The sequence below is a fragment of the Fukomys damarensis genome, unplaced genomic scaffold, assembly GCF_012274545.1.
Source record: "Fukomys damarensis isolate Sample0158 unplaced genomic scaffold, DMR_v1.0_HiC HiC_scaffold_23, whole genome shotgun sequence".
Lineage (NCBI taxonomy): Eukaryota > Metazoa > Chordata > Mammalia > Rodentia > Bathyergidae > Fukomys > Fukomys damarensis.
The window spans coordinates 34,055,918-34,078,044 of NW_022900935.1; the positions used below are offsets into that span (position 1 = coordinate 34,055,918).

General features: G+C 44.3%; 1 protein-coding gene across 3 annotated transcripts in view; it reads right to left on the bottom strand.

Annotated features, from left to right (window-relative positions):
* The window catches only part of Plpp3 (phospholipid phosphatase 3), a 115,890-nt gene that overhangs the window by 36,386 nt on the left and 57,377 nt on the right, over nt 1-22,127 (bottom strand). For all 3 annotated transcript variants that reach the window (XM_010603638.2, XM_010603639.2, XM_033767771.1), the window contains one exon: nt 359-516. In XM_010603638.2, the coding sequence (XP_010601940.1) occupies nt 359-516 (158 nt within the window). The remainder of the gene's footprint in view (nt 1-358; nt 517-22,127) is intronic.

Below are 22,127 nucleotides of genomic sequence, written 5' to 3' on the forward strand. Positions count from 1 at the left end.
GCACCAGGACTTCTTAATCAAGTGAGCTTTGGAAAATTAGCCTTATTCTGTGGACCTTAATTTCTTAAGTTGCACAAGAAATAGAAGAATAATATCTACAATTGATTGGACTGCTGTGAGGATAATATGCAGAAAACAATTCAAAGGGTGCTTAGCACGCCTTTATTGTACAGTAACTATTGGCTTTTGCAACAGTATTCGCTGCAAGATGTAAGTAGTAGTAAATGAAGTTCTGCTTGATAGAAGATGCCAATAGCTTTGCTGGCTTGTTACAGTGCTGTTGGCTCAGACTGTCTATGGTATCACAATGCAGGAGGAAGTCAAGAGAGCATGAGCACTGCAGAGGCGGGACACTTACCGCGAGGATGGCAATGACGATCCCCACTGCACAGAGCACAGCATCATTGATGGTCTCCCCTGTTTTCAGCGGGTATTTGATGCTCTCGTCACTGCAGTAAAATCCTCGGTGGTAAGGCTTGATGGTGCTCGACTCGATGATGAGGAAGGGCAGGCTGGCTGGAACCACGCACATAGGGAAGAGGGGGGAAGGAAAGGAGAGAACATCAATGCAAGGAAGCTGAAGAGGAGCCACCTAGAGCAAGGACCAGAGCAAGGACCATCCCAAGCCAAGGCATGGTGACACTGACTCCTTTCATTTACAGCCATTCACAGCCCACAGGGATCACTTGCTACAAACATCTCCCTTCCTCCTTTCTTTTCCCTGTGAGGAAAGGGGCGCTATATTCTTGTCTTGCCCAAGAGCTCAGAGGGAGGTCATGGAAGAGTCAGGGCAGAGATTTTCCACCCTTGCACAACACCCTGCTAAAAATGAAAGTGCCATTTGTAATAACTACTAATATAGCCCCAAAGCTAATCATGCCCCATTTTTGCCTCCAAGGGCATTTGTTTCCTAGTGTCCCCCAGCTCCCCTTTGGGAGGCTCAGCCTAAGGCCATGCTGCATGAAGTAGTGCAGGCCGAGGAGTAAGAGAACCTGGAATTAGTCTTAGCTCCTCCACTTTCTAGTGCTGCGACCTCACTCCAACTCTGTAAGCCTCAGTTTTCCCAGTCAACAGAGTTGCAGTGACGATAAAGGAGACTGACATCTATAAAACCGCTAGCACGGTGTGTAGGAACCACTCAATGAATGCCATGTTGAAGCCTTTGCTTTCACTGTTCAGGGTCACCAGGGAGTCGAGCAGCGTTGAGCTCAGCTCAGCTGCTTGCAGACCTGGCCAGGTGCCCAAGGGCACTGTGGGCACCAGGCAGCTGTAACAGCTGCTGCTAGCTCAGTGCCATTCTCTCAAAGGTCAGGGAGTCCATCATCTGCCCAGAAAGGGCTCTCAAAACTCTGAAGTATAAAGCAAATGTCCATAAGGTCTCCTATCCAGACACTACCATAGCCTCCTAACAGGTTTCCTGGCCCTCAGTGTCTCCTGCATATATTTACTGCTTGCTTCCTAAGGGCCCTGACCACAGGCACAGCACTGCCTCACTAAAGCATTAGCAATGTATCTACCATTGAGATAAAGTGTCTACTCCTGAACTCTCTTCCCCAGCCTCCTGTTCTGCTGCACCCCAAGAAAACAGTCCACTGAGACTGTGTCTTGCTTGTTCCTGCTGTTCCCCTGGACTGAGATACTTCTTGCTGTCCTTTATCCAAGCTCAGTAACAGACTCTAGCACCACCTGACAAAGTGAGAGGGCCAAAACTTTTGCTGAATGTCAAGACTAGGGAAGACTATAAAAAATCTTGGTAATAACCATCACTGACTATGCCCAGACAATGTGTTTCTGTATTAAATGTTTCAATAAGCCTGACTGGTCGTTTCAGAGGATCATTTAAGCATTACTTCCTCATCATCAAATGAAGACTCAGAATATTTAGTCCATTTATAGCCTCTTAGTCCACACCTTCCATGTCTAAACCTCTAATTGAACTTTGCAAATTGCTCTCATCCAAATGTGAAGTTCATTAGCTGAAAAATCCCCAGATAAACAGTTGCTTAAAAGATAAAGTTCCATTTTTAGTTTTTCAGAAAGAATTAAATTCACGTCACATTGCTCAATGACCTAGACCACATCCAAAAAAAAAAAGTACCATGAATGCCATAATTTTTCAATTACTTTGGTGCAGACTGACAGTGATAAAAATGGTCACTTTCTAAAAAGTGTATTTATGTATCACTGTGCATATGCACATGGATTTATTTGGTTTTATTCTTTGAGATTTATTTGAATTCTACAGCTATTTATTTTGTAACCCCTAACTGCTTCCTGCTAGCACAACAATTTACTTTATCAAATTCATACTGGTGCTTTGAAAAAAAAAGAACAGCAACACACCACAGCATTGTGCCTGACCTTCTCAAAGTAAACACAGAGGGGCCCGGAAAGGCAATCACCATTAACTTTTGAAACTCTGTCTCTGCTTAGGAGTAGGGCAGAAGGGGAGGCAGTGGACAAATGTTTGGCGTGGAAGTGACACAAGTCAGCTGATCTTTTGGGGTGGGGGACCTGGAAAAGATATCTTCAATCTACAGCCTAAACATTTTGAAATGTGACCAAGTAGGGTATGAAAAGTAGCCAAGAAGCCAGCAGTATTATATTAATAGTCTGCTTTTAAAGTTCCACACATCATGATGAAAATGTTTAGCTCCAAGTCTGAGCCCAAGGTGCCTGGAAGTCAAGGCGTTGCTAATAAACTCAGGAAAGGAATGGACTCTGAGGGCCTTACGTTTGTGCTACATTCTTAGGCCTCCAGCTTCTATTTTTAATAGTGTTCCCATGATGGGCCTATAAAACATGTGTTTCTAAGGACAATAAAACACATATAAAAGAGCTTCGGAGTTAGAACTTAGTTAATGATCTTGGTTCTGCTCCCTGCTACTTGAGCAAGTGACTTTACATTTCCAAATCTCCCTTTCTCATCTGGTCAGTGCAAGGAATGAACTCAACTTAAGGATGATTGGGATGGTACAAGTTGATGTGCTTAGGAGTTCATTCATTTATTCAACAAATATTTGTTGACTCTTAACTATGTTTTTATTATGTGTAATCATAATACAAGATGGCCCAGACCCTAACCTCAGAGAGCTTACAGTCAGGTCAGAAGATAGAGGGAATAAAAATTAGTTCAGGAAGCTTCAGTTGGACAAATTTAAGGCAACAACACTGGGTAGTAACATCAGCATAAAGTCTGAGACATTATAAACACTCAGTGCCAACAGTGAGAAGGACCAAAAAAAGGCCCACAGAGATGGCTAAGAAAGAAAACTCCTTCTGGCCAGTTCCTCTGTCCTCTCTTAGACTGGGTTCCATCCAAATCTCTTTTCTTCTTTCTTTGCCTATGCCTTGGGGGTGGTTTCCGGTTGTGATTTTGTGAATGATGACCACAAACAGACAAGAAGCTGGATCGGAATATATTCTGTTTATTTTCTTGAAAGGCATGGAGATAGCATTTAGAAAACCCAAAGGCTTTTTCTGTCTCTCCCACAAACTTGTGGCATTATTGGGGTGATGCCAGTCAAATTTTGGCTTTGCTCCAGAAGGAGGGTAACCTCAGGCTCCCTTCAGTTGATGGGCGCTTCATAAACATCCCCAACAGGGTAGCTGGTCCCCATGAGACATAAGACCATGCTTGGCTTCTGCAAGACATGGGGAAGGCTGGCTGTGCTTTTCCAAAGCAGAATGTTCATTTTCAACACTGGTACCATCTTGCTTCCCACAGCCCCTCATCACTTCATCTCAAAGAATATTTCCAGTGCTAGATAGTAGGATGCTGAAAGTGAACCTATCAGAGCACCTTTCCTGGAGAACTTGGTGTTGTAAGAAAGTCAGAAATACAAATGTACTAAGGTTTTTAAGATCCACAGACAAAGCACATTCATGAGAAAAATCAGTGTAGTTTAGAGATACCAATACTGGCAGTCACAAAATGTTGGTGTTATGGTTGTGTCTAGATGTTCCCCCCAAAACCTCATATAGTCATAGGTGGCTGAATCAAAGTATGTGTCTGATTCATGGTGTTGTGCTAGGATTAAGGGTGGGTGATTAGTAAATCAGTACTCTGATTGGTTAGGGATCACCCTAATCCAGTACACTGGATACAATATAAGGGACAGAAAAAGGCATGGCAGGCCCCTTGCTTGCTTGCTTTTGCTGTCTTCTGCTTTCCATGAACTTCTCCTCTGCACTGCCCCTCTGTCAAGACACCTTGCCTTGGAGTCAGCCAATTATGGACTGAAACCTCTACAAACTGAGCTAAATGAACCTGTCCTCCCTTCCCTTATGGGTGTTGGGTATTTTGTCTCAGCAACGAGAAAGTAACTAAGACAGTTGGTAACTACAAGAATATAATTTAAAACTTTGCTACAGAGCTAGGAGAGAAATACAAGTAGATGAAGGGGAGAAAGAGAAAAATAGCACAAAGACCAAAAACAGCTAATATTTACTGAAGAACTATTATGTACCCATACTTAGGATGTGCCACATATACTCCTGGGTCTGACAAACCTAGCTACCTACTGGCTTCAGGAACTGTTTGGGCTATGGAGATGAAAGAGGTTAAATCCCAACCTTCAAGTGGCCCAAAGGCTAATAGGAGAAACAGTCATAAAACTAATATGTTAAGCCACTTTAAGGTTCAGAGAGATTAAAGTGTTACCAGAGTCACTCAGCAAGTAAGCAACCAAGCTGGATGGGATTCAAATGATCTGATTCTAAATCTCAGGTGCTTTCTGAAATGAGTCATTGAAAACACTGAGAAGGAAGCATCTATGAGTATTAATAAGTTAAACGAAGCTCAGTAACTCTCATTACCTTCACAAAATAAATAAATAAATGTTGGAAGAATCAAGCAAGAGCACTAGCTAATGTTCACTGAATAGTCACCACATACCACATATGTGCTAGTAATTTACACATGTATCTAGTTTAATCAAAACTCTGAAGCCAATATCCTGGGATTTTAATTTATTGATAATAAAATGTGCATTACAAGCTTTTTACAAAGCAGAGCCTAATAATAATAATAATAATAATAATAATAATAATAACCTGATAATTGTAGAGCCAGACTCAAGCATTTCTCCCTCTTTTTAATCAAGGATCAATTAACTTTCTATATCTCCAAGGACTCCTTGGGATGTGTAGGCTGCAGAGGTGGCGAAATATGAACTCACTGACAAACACTTAATGGGCAGAAAATCAAAGCATGAAGAAAGGCCTCTGTGTTGGGTTCAGGCCTTTGAAACTTCTCTAGATTTGAAAAACTAACAGTTGCGCACGTTGGGTGGTTTGGGGGTGGGGTGTAAAAAAACATAGGATAAGTTTTCATGGCCCATCCATTGATAAAGTTATGTGGGAAGTGTTACCAGAGTGACCCAGCCCCAAAGCCCTGCACCCTCAACTCTGCATTTGCACAAAATTAAACACAGCCTCCTTCTCTGAAAGCACCTTTTTAGAAAGCCCTTAGAGAGTGGGGGTGGGGTGGGAGGGTGAAGGAGAAATGGTTGCCCCTTTTGCATGAGCAACCACGTGAGAAAGGATTTCATCTTTCCTATGCACCCATCCTCAGGAGCCTTTTCCAAGCATTGTCCAGTCTTCCATCCTAACCAGTCTGCACTTCCCTTAAAAGAAATAAGCAAAGTCTAAGACCTGCAAGAGTAGTAATCACACTAGCATTTGCAGAATGCCTGTGCACCTACCCACAAAATAATACAGGGTGCAGGATGCAGGAGCAGACATCTGGCGTAACATAATGGCTCAAAGCAGGCGGCTACTAGGACTTATGCCAGGGACTTCCTATATCTTCACTACAGTGCGGTTACGAGTAGGTTCTGTTCTGTCCACTTCACAAATTAAAAAAAAAAAAGGATGTAACAAACATCAAGCAGCTCACCTTTTAAAAGGGAGAACCAGCAAATGGGACCAATTCAGATCAGGTATCAGAAATGCAGGTAGAAAACACCAGGGTTGTACTTTCAAGGGGCTCAGAGTCTAGTTAGGAATTAACTTAATCTCCATAATAGCTATGAGAAGTTGTGGGTCATTCTTTTCATCTGTAACCAAAGAAAAATGGAGGACAGCACTTTTATAATGTTTCTGGGGTCCCCAAGTGAATAAATGAGTGACTGGAATTTGAACTCAGGTCTGTCATTCTGTTGCTGCATGATTCCCCCACCCCGACGTGACCCTCCCCTTTCTTTATAAATGTACTCCCTGTTAAAATATGACCACCTGACTTTTTAAAAAAATAACTTAAGGTCAGAATGGTCAACCCAACTACTGCTTAGAGGTTCAAAATACAAATATTTATGTTGCTTGTAAGTGACAGGGTTTCTATTTAAAGTAATTAATTGCTACTGGTCTTAGAAGTGTGCAAACTTTCGTTGGTTTATGATATTTGTCCAGATTTTTAGACTGGACATGATCCAGATGGCCACAACTCAGTTTACTATGAAGGCGTTTCTTCACCTTTGGAAGAGGCTGCCATGAAAAACACTTGCTGTTGGCCGGGGGCAAACACTCTATATTCTGGGGCTGGAGGTTTCCCTTGACAAACACTCATTCTTCAGTGCTAGAAAGTTCAGGCCCTATCTTCACCATAAGAACACTGCTAGAACCAAAACAAGCTAGTCTAGGGGTGTGGGTTTCCCACCCCAAGTCCAAGATGAAGTTCATTTCAACAATTGTGTACAGACAGGTCCTGAATATCTACTCTTGTGTTGGGCAGAGAAGACATGAAGATGAGCAAGGGAGTCCTCACAGTGCTCTGAATTCCTCACCTTCAGGAAGTTCTGTTCCCCAGCAAAGAAACCCGTCTTTAGTTCAATGATGGTTGTTCTCATTTGAAAACATTTAATTCTTTAAAATAATTAAGATCAGCCTTCTGCAAATCTCCAAATGGCTATTTTGGCCCTTTTAGTTGGATTTTTAAAAGGTTGCCACATTCACCTGAAACCTGGAAATAAAATAAACTGGTCAGCAACGCCTTGTTTGTACCTTTCACTGAGTGCACCAGGCCTCTTTTTGTCACCATTACACATTTCACAAATGAGAACTGTATTTCCAGTAAAACTCCCAGAACCAACAAGACTTAGACCATTCCACCTGAGGTGAAGATGTGTGACTTCCAAGTTCGCTTTCATCTCTTTCAACTCCTCTTTTAAACAAGGATGGTAATAAATTCCCATTTAACCTAGTCAGGAGCTTTGTATATATTAACTGCTTAACTCTCCTCTCTGTTAATCTTTAGTACATACATAGCTGAGGGTCAGACAAGCTGTAATTTGTCTAGGTCCACTCTGCTGCTAAGAAGAGCAACCTTGATTTGTACCAGAACCATACAACTCTAAAGGCCCTTTAGACTTCAGGCTGGTCTGGCTTTCTTGCTAATATACATGAACAGTGTCTACACAGATATTCACAACCTAGAAAGTCAACTACAGTGCTCTCAAAAGCATCTTTGATCTTGAACAGGCACAGGAAGCAAGGTCGTTCCTTGGGTGTTAAAATGAAGTTATCAGACCCAGCTACTCTCTCTGCCTCAGTCTCCTGCAGGGTGCAAGAATGTTCAATGGCAGGATGGCTGTCCAGAGTTAGGCCAATGCAAGAATCACATGTGTGTGCTGCGTTTCACGGCTCTTACATAATCTCAAGTGATCTTCTTAACCACCTTGTGAAGGGATGTTTTCAGCATCTTGTCAAGTATCACTCACAAACTCCTATTTATTCTTCAAGACTTAAGTAATCACTCCTGCAAAGGCTTCATTTAGCCATGCCATGGCCTCTGACAGCATTGGTTACACCTTTTCTACCCAGCATATTCATGAAGTTTGAGTCAGACACATGGATTTCATATCCTACTTCTCCTACCTGTCATGCTTGTTGTATGAGCTTGGGAAGGTCAAACTATTTCTCTGAACTTTACTTTTTTTTGTAATCCTCATAGAACAGGACTTTGTACAATAGTTGTTAATGTAGAGAGTTGATTTTGAGGACTGAAATATAGTTTATAAAGTATCCTGTACTCGCCTGGCTCAAAATATATTAGCTCTTGCTCCAATATGGGACAGGGAGCCACTTGAAGCTTAAAACAGAGTTAAAATATGATCAGAGTTCTTTCTAGAGTTTATTCAACTAGCCGTGGGCCCACTGGCCACTTCCCAAATGCAATCTGATCCCCAAAGAAAAGCATGCTCATAAAATCCTATAATTCCAGGGATATTTTAGGGTCGAGCCAACACATGGGCCTTTGACAGTGGTTTGCAAGACCTGCCACTCTGGTGCAGGGAAGAAATATCACAGCAGGAATTCTGCCATACTTTCTCAAAAGATCACACAGGCTACAGAGGAGGCAAGTCTATTAATGAAGGTGAAGAAAAAAACATTTCTTTTTATTTTTCCATTGATTAAGCATGCATTCATTGGCATGTGTGCACTCCAACCCAAGCCAAGCTGTCCAGGTGTACGCAGTGCACAGAGTTCCTGTGACAGCAGAATAAACACCATGTGGACTGGCAGGACATCAGATACCTGGGAAGATCAAAGTTCGAGATAGTTAAAAGCCAGACTGCAGCCAGTGCCAGAGATGAAGCAATGGAGCATCTCCGAAGCCCTGTAAACACAAAATCATGCCAGTGGGCAGTCCGAGGGCACCCAATGATACCCCATCCACTTGGCAACCCATGGCCGGCAGAAATGTTGTGTTTGGCCCACCCAAGGTTTAAAAACTTTTAATCAGTAGTTAACATTAATAGCAAGCAGTCTCATATAACATCCAGATTTCCAGCTTTTGAAGTCAGCTATCATATGTGCAGCAATGCAGCAGTGATGGGTGGTTACCTTCCTTAGACATAGCTCATGTTCTCCAGAGGCTGTGAGTCTGGCATGTCTCCCAGATACTCAGGTTGTGTGTAGGTTACCATCCTCACTGAACTCGTTGCTTTGTACATACTTTTCTTTTCTATTGCTGAACTAGAGACCAGAGGTCTTTGTACAAATAACTCTTGATTCAGTAACGTCTTTCCTCCTCAATAATGGCTGCATTAGACATGTGAATGTTTGACAGGAAGGTGTGCACAAGTACTTATTTGTCTGTGTTAATCTTGACCCAAGGTTGAGCCTCCAATCTGTTTCCCACTCAAGCATTATATCATGTCACTAGTGAAAGGAAGTTACATGTTAAATTTTAGATATAGGGGAAGTGAGGTTCAGCTATAGAGGAAGCAAAGTGATTTGCCACACAGTTACTAAAAGGAACAAGGATCTGAAGCTAAAACCCTTAGCAAGTTTACTGCATGAACACCTACCTGCTTTACTGTCCAGGTAAAAATGTGCCTTGATAATTGCATGATCACACATAAGGAGAAATAAGTGGACCCAACTTATATTTCTCTATGCATTACTAAGGGGAGTTATCAGTGGAATTAAAAGTTCCACTTTTAAAGGCAATGGTTATCTAAAGTAAAAACAAAACCAGCCTCCTTCAGAGAGTAACACATTAATCCCAAAGAGTAAAAGAAGGATACAAGGGACTTAAGAGTTGAAGTTCATCAGAGATCTCCTGGTATCACGATTCTTACTCAAAATGGAATTAGGCACATACCAGAAACGTGATGGTAAAATGCTGGGCCCACAAGAGATCTTAACTGTCATTACTCCATGTAACTGATCAGAAGACTAAGACCTACCACAGTAGGATTGTAATTGTTCCTATCCTATAAGTCTTTTGTACTAGCTCAGAGCCTTTTTTCAAAATAAGGGTTGGTTCATATGTGCATCTTCATCTCGAGCACACAGCACAATTAGCAGGTGCTCAAAAAATGAATATTCACTCTGGCATGGTGCTGTAATCCCAGCACTAGGTAGGCTGAAGCAAGAGGATTGCCAGGAAAGACAGTCAGTTTGGGGTACATAGTGAGTTCAAGGCCAGCCTGAACAATACAGTGAGACCCTGTCTCAAAACAACAGTAAAACAAATGCTGAATAAATGTTTAGGAAACAAATCTAAATTCGAAAGACCTGCTTCCTCACCAAACACACTCTATGACCTGTGGATTTTTGGTCCCTTCTGAATTTTAATCTAATATTCTCACATCCCAAATCCTGTTTCCTAATGCAACTCCCTACCCGCAACATGTCACCCCAATGAATTACTTATGGGGAACCTAACCAGCTTTGCATTTCGGGTGTATAATGAGGACAGATAGCCTTTGAAATCCTTACTCTTCCCAGCTTTAGAAGAAAGCTGAGCACTGACTCCGCTGCCACCCAAGCCTCAACCTGCCTAACCGTGCAAGGCTCACGGATCGATTTCAGACACCAAGGGGGCCTCATCCCTTTGCCAAGATCCTCTTGGGAAGCGCTGTCCTCAGGAAAGTTCCAAGTCAGAGGGAGATCACAGGCCTCAAGAAAGTAACTCTGGATGTGGTTTTGCAAACCCATTTGGCCACTTATAATCTACTGTGATCTTCAACAAGTTGCTTAACTTCTCTGAGCTTCAGTGAAAAGACACCGATCCTCACTATGAAGAGATACGAAGATGCAATGTCCTATGGCAGCATTAACAAAGGCTCGTTCTCCTCCCTGCCTGTCTTGTACATCTGCTACCCTCTGTTTACAGATGTCAATCAGCCGGCTTAACTGGTTTCTTTAGTAGGTGGCTAAGCTAACACCGACAGGACTGTGTCACACACACAGGGACTGTCACTTGCATTGAGCAAGACTGGAGATGTTCCAGAGTGCTGAGGCTAAGACAACCTCACCCCAGGACCACACTCCCCAATCCTGGCCAGTCAATGTTCCTTTTGTAAAGCACAGAAACTTTCTTCAAATCTGACAGCTGCCACCTGCACAAATAATTCAGGGATATAATTTTGTAACTGAATACAAGCCCTGAAAGCTGAAAAGTCTGAAGTCCAAAATAATCCCTCTGACCTTCTGCCTAAATGCTCACTAATCACTTTTTAATTTGTAGTTGATTTCCTCCCTATGTGCTGTCCTTCCAGGTCATGTTTCCACGTTAGAAGTATCCAGGGAGCGAATGGCATTACAGAACACCTGATCCAAGCACAACTCCAGCTCCTTTCCTAGATACCGTAGGCTAGGACCCAGCCTCCAGGGCCGCTGTCCTGAGCAGCACAACGGACAGAGTTCAGATTTCTGCTTGTCATCTGAATGTTAGTAATGTGCTTAAGAATATATATAAGTGTATCTCCATCTACAGCTGGAAAGGCATGCTTCCCAGGAAGTTAACAATTTGCTGTTTCATTCTAATCTCCCACTCAAATTTTATTCCTGGAGAGAGATAGATGAGAAAGAGAGAGAGAGAGAGAGAGAGAGAGAGAGAGAGAGAGAGAGAGAAAGTAACTTGAAGGAAGCCAGTTCCTAAAACATAGATGCATGTTAATAATAAGCTGGCAGTTTTAACATGTTCTCACATCCAGAATGCCTGCTGAAAAGGTTTCTACCTGAATTGTCACCAGGGCTACTGCAAATGGCAATAAATTACAGCTGAACAGATCTACAGGCGTAGTGCGATGTGAGCCTTTAGCCTAAGGAGCACTGGAGTTTGTAGAGGTCTAAGCGGGTCAGCCTGCCAGTGCTCTGGAGGACTGGAGGTTTTGCTTCAGTGGAAGCAATATCTGACACCCATATTATCACACAAGCGAGTCGGGGAGGGTCTGTTAAGTTTCTGTCGCCAACATGATGTTAAAAAGCAAGCGGTCCTCAACAATCACTGATAGTAACTCACACTTGTGGGTCTTGGTTCTGCTGAGAACCAACCATGTGATTGCAGGAACCACGCTCACTTCTCTTTTCAGACTCCTCTTCTTCATGTGCGAAATGCAAGGGAGAGGGCTGACCAGGTGTCTCAGACTTTTCTAGGGGGGTTTTCATCTTTATCCAAGGGGCGGGGAGGATTTTAGGAACAAGAAGACTTCGCTCCCAGATGTCTTTAAAACAGATGGGCTTTACTACCTGCCTGAATACCTGATGAGGTGACTGAGGGACACACACAGCTGTCTTTCCAGTTTGTAAGGGGGACACTGAGCCAAGACCTCCAGAGTTCACAGATGCTCACAGCAGCTCCAGAAAATAGCCCAACTCTACAAACTTTCAGATAAAAGCTGAATGTCTGCAGGCCCTGCTCTGCCAAAGTAGCAGGCATCATGCTACTCTAGACACCCTAGAGCAGCACCCCTTTCTTTCGAGCAGGTGAGCAGTGCCAGCTCCATGCCACAAGAGCCAGAAGTGCAGACAGGGATATGGCCCGAGAGCGATGGGAAGTGTCACCAGCTCAGACAGACTTCATGAAGGATGGGGCCACCACATTCTCCATCTGTAGGTGCCTTGGCCTGGAGGAGAGGGTGCCTGTTCTCGCAGGTCCTGGGCCACCCTCAGTAGCCCTGGCAGTGCCATCCCTCCCCCAGAGGGACAGAGACAACAAAACATAGGCCAGGCCTTCAGATGCACAGGGGAGAAGTGGCAGTCGGCGGCTCCTAGGTGACTGGCTTATAGGAAGTCTATTGTTCCAGAGAAGGCACTTGTTCAGCTCCTTCGAGAAAAGGGTATTTCCTGAGACATGTCTTCATTGGTTCTGGAAGCCAGGCCCTCACAGAGCAGCAAGGAGCTGGCTTCCCTCAGAGGGATAGTGTGTCTACAGTAATTCTTCCAAATCAAATGTCTCACAGTGTATGAATCAGGCAGGGGGTGAGTGAGTAGGGAAAGGGTTGTGGGGGTCCCAGGCCTTCTCTCTCCTCACCTTCCCCTCATGACCTGCCCACCTGACCCTTAACTGCAGTAAGTAACAAAGCACCCAGTGTTTTCTCTGCCCATCCTCCTCCTCCCTCACACCCCACTGCACGTACACACACTTTTTTAAAGGGCAAAATGCCAAATAACATTATTCCCCTTCACCATGGCATTGCCATGAGAACTCCCTGGTATGTTGGCCTGAGAAACGGAAGCTTTTCATGGAAATAGCCTACACTACATCTCCTCCTTTCTGGAAATGGACTTGAAAAGCAAGGGGAGGATCCCCAAGTAGAACTTACTTGGAAGGATAAGAGGGAAGAGCAAGACTGGACTGCTTGAGGACTGAAACAACTTCAGGCCCCTGCAATCATGTACAAAGCCACATTCTCCAGCTCCTCACAGCCCTGTGCACAAAGCCATACTCTCAGCACAGGGACTGCACATCACGTGAGCAGGGGAGGGAGAACTCACAGCGCACACATGATACCCACATGCACACAGTGTGTGATGTGGCTCACCGAAAATGTTAGCCAATATCAATCAACTGAACATCCGGAGAAATCAGAATAGTTTCCCAGGTTTGGTTTGGTGTGGGGACCAGGCAAAAATCAGCAGGCAAGCCCCTCCCACCTTTGCCAAATCATGGGTGTGACGACAGCCTACTCAATTCTGGGAAACTTGGTTTCCTCATCTGCAAAATAGGTCCTCAAGTCTCAAGAAGCTGTCACGGGGATTTCTGGGGACGTGTGTTAAACATCCTATCACACAATAGGTGTGTGCTAATTTTCCCTCCTTCCCTTTCCCGCATAGCACAGGGAAAAGAGAGCGATTCCTAGGAAGAGGACAGGAACCGTGAGAAGTAATCTGTCAGGCTCTGAGGACCGCCAAATGTCAGGCTGCCTATGTGGGCTGCAGCACATCCATCTGGATGACAGAAAGGGTCTTGGGGAATTAGTTATTCAGCAAACTTGCCCTTCACAAATCCCATCTAAAGGAATGGTTTGATGCTTTTCAGGACACTGGCTATACAAAACCCTGAAAGACCAGTACACTTCAAAAGCCTCACAAAAACCCAGGCCTGGTTTGGCAAGAGTTCCTCAGCCACTGGGTTTTCTGTGTGTGGTTTATAATAACACGCAAACCTGATGCCAAGTCCTAATCTATTAAGGGACTGCCAATTAGCAGGAGGCTTGGAGCTGCAGGTTTGAGAACTGGGCAGCAGGTCTAATTAGGCTTGCAAATTATTTCTCTCCATCGCCCCCCACAACCTGATGAAAGGTATACTGGCCGATTGTCCTGGGTGGGGTCCCGTGCACTCTGATTTGTGCTTGTTTGTTTTAAGATTCCAGACCTGAGTGTTACTGCCTATTTTCAGATCTGCCTAAAAGGATAAAACTGGATGCTGGTCAGCAACTCTCAGGTCCAGCCAATCATTTCAAGGGCACTGACTAAAAATGTTTCCAGGTCCTGTTCAGACGTACTCAATCACTAGACCAGAATTTTCACAGAGGAGGACCTGAGAAATTTTTTCTTCAGTGCTAGGAATCAAATTCTGGGCCTTGCACATGCTAGGAAACTATTCTGCCACCACTGATAATACACTTCTAGCCACCACCACCCCGCCATTTTTTTCCCCAGTACTGGAGATTGAACCCATGGACTCTGCACCGACCTATGTTCCCAGCCCTTTGTAAAAAAAAATTGAGACAGGTTCTCACTAAGCTTCTAAGTTCCTCAGGTTGGACTCGAACTTGTGATCTGCCTGTCTTAGTCCCTCTGAGTGCTGGGATCACAGATGAATGCTACCATGCCAGCTTAGATTATTTTTAGTAAGACATTCATGTGATTCTACCTTTTGATGATTTGGAAACCACTACTCAGAATTAAAAACTTCACCCTTGAACAGAAAGGATAATTTAAAAATTTACATACACACACACACACACACACACACACATATCATTTTACTTTACATATTCATCTACCAAATAAATACAGTTTAAAAACTACATTGAATATCAAGTGTTTAATGAGCACCTACTGTGTGCAATGGACAGAAAATACTGAGATGAGTGCACCCTGGTGGGCTCACTACAGGCAATGCGAGCCATAGCCTCAGAAGAAATCTGCAGAAGCTGTCCAGGACCTGCAACTCTCCCCACCCTCTCTCTGCTGCCTAGTTGCGAACTAAGCTTTCTAATCTCTGCCAGAACAGCCCAGGAAAGAAACGAGATGATTCTGGATGCCAGATTTCAAAGTCTCTCAGAAGAGGAGGAGACCGGTGACTGAGCAGGGCTGCAGTTACAGACAGGACAGCGTGGCCGTGTAACCCAGGGACTGCTGCACAGCAGGAAGGGCTACCTTGCAGTTAGGAGCCCAATGTCAGGTGTCCTAGCCCTAGAGACTTGCGAATGCCCCTTTGTCTTCACTGATCCCTTTACCTGGTGAAGAAAGAGGCTGGACTAGGTGATCATAGTGCACAGCAAGTTCAGTGTGAACATTTCACCCTGGAGCCCTCATTCAAGTTCACTGTCAAGTTTCACCTGGGCAATGGACAACTGAAGAGAACCCTGGATACCCAGAATGTCCTAAAAGAAACCCTGGCCTCAGTGATATTTAATCAGTTCTAAAATTGTTTTGCATGTGCAGTTTTCAAACAAGGTTGATTTCCTAGCTGGCAGGGCCAGTGTTTAACATTTATCACCCCACCTTGCTAGATACTCAGCAGACACTCAAAACACAAACACAGCAAAGAAGGGAGTGGCCCTGCAGGCTATGTTTGGGAAGGACACTGGTGGCCCTGCAGCTCCTGCTAACCGAGGTGTGACCAGCCACATTCCCCAGGGGCAGCCTCCTGCATTCTTCAGACACACATCCCCATCACCCTGAATGAGATACATTAAGGTCTCTCCCAGCCATGACGCCACACCAGGTCCTGGAGTGCACTACTCAAATAAACACTGCCTGCTTTTCAGGAGTGGCCCAGGCTGACTGCAAAGTTTCCCTCCACAAGGCTCCCCCAGGTCACCATTCCCAGCACAGCACCATTCCCCAGCGCACGTACTGTAGGTTTAGATTAGAACTCTGAGGCGAGGTGGCAGTCTATCTGTTGGCAACTGAGACACAAAGTCTAACAGTGACACTTCTACCTCTGTGCCTGAGGATTTTGGAAACAGGCACACCTGAGTCCTAGTCTCTGCCTTAAATGGTCCCTTAACCTCTCATGGTGATGGGGAAGAGTAAGAGAGTGCATAAAGATGCTTTTGTACAATACCTGGCACAGGAAAAATCTCAGAAACTTACTTTTATAACTACGGAATGTTAGGCCCCCTGTAAGAAGGAAAGAGACAAGTGCTGTCTCGGCCCACAAAGAACCCCATTCTTTACTTCACATATAGATACTGAATGTGTATTATGAAAGTCCACAGGCTTTGGCTTTTTCAATAAAGCTTGAATGAGTAACTGAAAATAGAAGTATTAGAAATAGCACAGAAATAGGGATTGGTACTTCAGTCTGCCTTTTCAGCCCTGTGGCCTTGAGCAAGCTGCCCACCCCGAGCCACCTATAGAACAGGGCTAGTACAACGAGTCTGGAAGTATAAACTTTAGAGAAACAGTACCATATATAAAGTGCACAGGGTTCCTGGAAACTGTTCTGTTGCTCATGAAACTGTTGCATTGCTACAAAATATATGAGAACCAAGAACAACAACTAGGGTCATGCTCCATCCCCCTGTGAGAGATATATAGAACCCTTAAAACAGGCAGGATCAATAGCATATGCAAAATTGTTGCACCAAAGCCTGTTCAATGTTTGGTTATTCCCAGCCAAAGTAAAATGGGGATTTCTTAGCATGTTAGGCTGGTTTGAATGGAATGTCCTTTTGGAACTTCCCTGCTTCACTGCAAACTGACAGTCTCTGTTTCTGTCCCTTGATGAATTAGTTCATTCTATCTTCATTCATTTTTTTCCACAATAAATACTAAACACCTATAAGGAACAAAGCACGGATTCAAGAGCAATGCAGGGGGTGGGGGGATATGCATCAGAATATGCATCACAGTTTAAACCCTCTATTTTTGTTCATGTGAGCAAATGAAGAGAAGAATTCGCCCAAAGGTATGCAGTGGAAAAGGCACACAGGTAGTCATGCACTGCACAACTCCAGGGGGCGCCATTCTAAGGCATCAGTTTCATCTAAGGCTAAAACTGCTTTTCCCTATCAGAGCAGACTAAGCAGGATGGTCCAACACCTTCTGCCCAGCAGCTTCTTTAGGACTATCTGGCTACATTTGCTGTTCTTGTTTCCAGATTCCATCCTTCCCTGGGGCTGTAGAGGGGACAGCAGTGCCTATGCACACTACACCTCAGTCTCTCAGGTATGGGAAGGAAGCCAAAAGCTGGAAGAAATCCTTTCCCACCAAAAAGATGGAGAAATAGAAAAATCAATGAGCCATAGCTAATACCGACTAATTTCTCTATGGAATGTGACCTGTTACCTGGGAATTGTTGGGATAAAATAGCCCATAGTTTCTGTATTCCTGGAACATTTAAATTAGAAGAGAACAGACTGAAAAAATGCTTTACAGAAATAAAATGTTTCAGGTAAGCCTAGTATGCTGTACCTAATCTGGTTTTAAATAAATCTACATAATAATGATATACAGAGAGTACAACTGGTTAAACTCAGTTAAATTGAGCAGTTAATAATCACCAAACATTCTCTCAAACTAACTGAACTCAAGCTACTGGATGTGGATCTGAATTTGACCCCATATAAATAGGGGAGGGGAGTTATAGGATGAATTGAGTCCTAGGACCCCAAATTCCTATGCTCAATCCTGACTCCCATAGCTTGGAGTATGCACTTATCTGGAGACAGGGTCTTACAGAGACGATTGGGTTAAACTGGTATCATTAGGGTGCATCCTACTTGATTATGACTGGTGTCTGCGTAAATGGGAAGCATGGACACGGGGACAAGCACACACATGGGGTGTGCAGGGGGAAGACCCACACGGACACAGATTCAGCGCCCTCAGACCCAGGCCAGAAGCCTGGAACAGTTCCTTCCCTCCCAGCCTTCAGAGGGAGTCATTTTGCTCAGCTCAGAATGTATCCCCTCTGGGGCTGTGAGGAGACGGACACCTTTCAGCCACAGGAGCAGCCCCATCTGCCCTGTGCTGTAGCAGCCCTAACTATGGAACCCAGACTGCACAGGGTCTGCCCTGGAGCCTGGGCATGGGAGGGGTTCAGGGAGGGAAAGTGACATGCAGCGAAAAAGAAAAGTGTGTGTGTGTGTTGGTGTGTGTGTGTGTGTGTGTGATGGAAGGCAGCGCCCAGCTCTAAATGATGCTAAAGGTTATCTGGTCAGGCAAAGAGAATTGTAAAGATAGAGGCTGTTAGCAACTTCTAAAAAAGCATACGTATATATTTTTAAAGGAAATGAAATAAAAATGAGTAAGGAAATATGCCAACATGGCAAAGTATTCACATTAAGTGGTAGATTATGGGGATTTCCCCCATATTTCTCAAATCTTGGGAATGAAAAACAAATTTGCCTTTCATAAAAAAGGGCTAAAACCTATATGCTAGTATCAAAACTGACTTAGGGTTTTCTTTCAGTCTTCATTGAATAACTTCTACATGTGTGGCCTTGTGCTAGTGCCAGTAATACGGGAAAAGGATGAGGTACCTGCTTCAGATTTCAATGTCAAGCTCCTCCAAGACCTGTACTTACCATGTGTGCTTCTCCAAATAGCCACAGGACTATAGCACTTTCTCCAAACTTCACCACACAAATACTCCAATTCAAAAAAGAAAGAGAAAGGTTGTATGCATTGCCTATAAACACACCAGAAATCTTTCTTTAATAAAGGTTGTTCAATCACCAATCAGCTGTTGTAGCTTCCCTGATGAGGTACAGTTGTCCAAAGAGGACAGATAGCTATCCCTACATCTCAGGACATCTGACTCATGCCAGGCCATGGACCTGCAGAATAAAGTTCCCAGTGCCTCTGAATTCAAGTGATTTAATTTGCTGGTCACTGGTGCACACTGGGGTATAGAGTTAATAATGCATGAGATCGCTACTTCATGAAAAGTTGTTCCTTCTTGCCTTACATCTCTGAGCCCCATCTGTTCAAAGGCATCAGTTTTCAAGTATGTGGCCCAAAGCCTCTACTCCGCCTCTTTGGCGACAGTGCTGCACTGACACAGGAGCTCCCAAAGTCCTGTTGGCTATCAGTGGTTCCTCTAAATATGTCCTTTTCCGTTTTCCCTATGGTTTGCCTCCCTCTCACCCTACCAAGCAGCCGACAAGAAGTGGGTCTTTTCCGGTCATGGAAGATTTTGCTTAGGTGTATAAATAATGAAGAGCAGGAGAAAGTGAAGAATGGAATCCCTCAGAATTTGAATTGTTTCTCTCCCTTGAGTTATATAATTTGAGCCTGCCTCCAGGGTGATAGCCCTTAGCTCACTGTCCCCGCTGGGCCCTTTATCGGACAGTTTGCTGCTGTTCAAAACGGCTGTGAAGACGGCGCTTGCTTGATGGCGATGAACCAGTGAGAGAGATGGAGGGAGGAGGCCCGTGTGTGTGGATGCCTGGGAAGTGCTCGTCCAGATAAGCCAGCTCTTGCACTTCCAATCCCCAGCTTCTGGTCACCTTTGAGCTCCTTGGGTAGGAAATTTATCTTTTGACTTTATAGTAGCTGCTCCAATTCAGCACACAGCAGGAGATCAGTAGGTGTTGCAGGATGAAAAGGGTGGATGGATGATGCATTAATTGTTGTAGTTGCTTCGGATCTTGTAAGAAAACCACTGGCGCCAGGCGTGATGTTATGTGCTTGTACCACACTGGGGAGACTGAGGCAGGAAGATGGCCACGAGTTCGTGGCCAGCCTGAATTACAGAGCAGGACCTTGTTTCAAAAATAAAACAAATCAAAACCAAACCAAACCACTGGTCTTCAGGTCACACACCCTTCCTAGAAAGGTAATGCCTACCTATCTTCATGGATCATTTCCCTTTACAGCCCAAAGACATACAGCATAGTCAAGCCCATATTCTATAGGCAGCCTGATGAGGCTGAAGGAGGAAAGATAACAGCTTCAGAAACTGACTTTCAAGGGTTTTGAAACATAACCCCTCACTGTATAGGGAAACTTTACACTTCCTCCATCCATCGCACAGTCCCTCTTGTCCTCGGCAAGTCCCAGGGCACTTTTCCAATCCCACATTGCTCTGTACTGAAGCCAGAGCCCAGTTTCCTGCCTCAAAAGGCCCTTTGTTTGGGTTCTCTTTCCCAATCAGCGTATCCTGAGCTTGAACCCCTCACTTTTGAGAACTCCAATGCCTTGGCAGCAGAAGACTTTGCCAGCAGGTTTGTGGTCCTTAACAGCTTTCCCAAACCTCAGTGTGAGGGCGTGTCTACAGCTAAGAAACTCTTTTCATGGGAGGGAAAGTAGCGAGTATTATTTTAAGGATTGCAAAAACAACTTCAGATTAACTCTTTAGTCTTTAATTGCTACCAGCAAACTGAAAACTTGTTCTCTGGTATTTAATTAAGATGATAATTTTAATCAACTTTAAATGATATTGGTTAATATGCTTTGCTCAGTCTCCCCGGCAGGTTTTGCTGCAGAACGCTGGAATGCATTAAAGACAAATTTCCAACATGTTCCCTCCCGATCAGAAAGCACCTTCAGCAAGTCCAGATGGAAAGGTAGCTACATCTGTGCAGCTGCCACACAGTTTTCTGGAAGGACTCCAGTGTCGCTTTTCAAAGATCCGATACACTGTGCCTAATCCATACTTTGTACGCTACACACGCTTACATCTGGGTACACTCTCTTACATCCTTATTTGTCCAAAGCTCACTGATTATTTATGCCACATAATGGTTTCTGAACCCTTAGGGGTCAGGGTGCAATCATGTCAGAGACTACTGACTGCTTTCACTCTGCAGCCACCTGTAAAGCAGAAATGATGGATTCGCAAACAAGTTCCAAAAAGCCACAATGCCTGACTTGCCTCAGACTGTAAAACAGCAAATCAAAGGGTGAAGATTTGAACCCAGAACCATCTGACTCGAAGACACTTCCTTCCTTTGAGGCATACTACCCCTGAAGAGTTTAAAACTCCCTGATTGGAAGATGCGAAGGGGATTTATAGTGGGGAATCCCATCATGGGTTCTTCTGGGTGGCGCTCTGACAGCGTTCAGCAATCCAACACAGTCAAGACCTCCAACAAGCAGGTCTTAAAGGCACTCAATTCAGAGGCTCCTTATTTAGGGGAGGGAATCTCGACCAACAGAGTTCAAGTCACCAAGGAGCACGAGAGCCAGAATGGCTTGCAATCAGGAGGGGAAGGGACCCCAGGTTGGAGGAGTGCGAGTGAGCATGGGGTGAACAGAACCAACTTTGAGTATAGATTTCTTCCCATAGACAGAGAATGCCAAACAGCAAAGGCCAGAATGCATATTTCTAGATGTTGTTTCCAGGAAGCAAGGAGACCAGTGCAGAAGGTGGGCATCCATGAGAACACCCATGCACCCAAAAGGAGGCTGGCAAGAGCCGCTCGCTTGTAGGAGTAAATGTGCCTGGAGAGTGGAATGCTAATGGATGGGGAGCTAGGATCACGCCCTCTCCCAATAATCATATTTGGGGAATATTTTTTACTATATTACTGTGTTTGGCATGTAATGTTAAGGTTTAAAAAGCTCTGAAGACTCCCTAACACATGGGGCTAACACCTGACTTACAGAATAACCAACTCCGTAGTTTAAGTGGACGTTTTAAATTGTGTTTTTTTCTGGATTTGAAGTTGAATCTGTACATTATAAGGATTCATTTCCTTTGGATCCCACCATGTTTTAAGACAATTAGTTTCATCGAGTCTGGTTTTCCCATAAGGGTGGAGAGGGAAGACTTCTTGGTGCTTGGGCCCTCCGCCTCCTACATTCTCAGATTATTCTAAAGGACAATCAGGGGCAGAGGGACCACTCTGCTCAAGTCTTTCCATCAGTGCGGCCCTCTCCATGACAAGGGACACATGCTCCTAATTTGCCTGTCCAGGAGACGTTCCTGCTACTGCCTTGGAAGCTCTCCTCCACTGCCCCACCCAACAGAGGGTTAATCCCACCCTCAGCTCTGCTACTTCCCTACAGGTTACACCTTGTATTTCTACAACCGCCCTGCAGCTTGCTACAGGAGACCCAGAGCAGGGACCACATCCCTCTCCTCATTGACCTCAACTAGCACACTTGTCAGAACATCAAAGGTACTCAGCTCATGGATGTTGAAATGACTCACTACCACTTAATTCACTTGTTCTGGTTCTTTTTTTTTTTTTTTTTTTTTTTTTTTT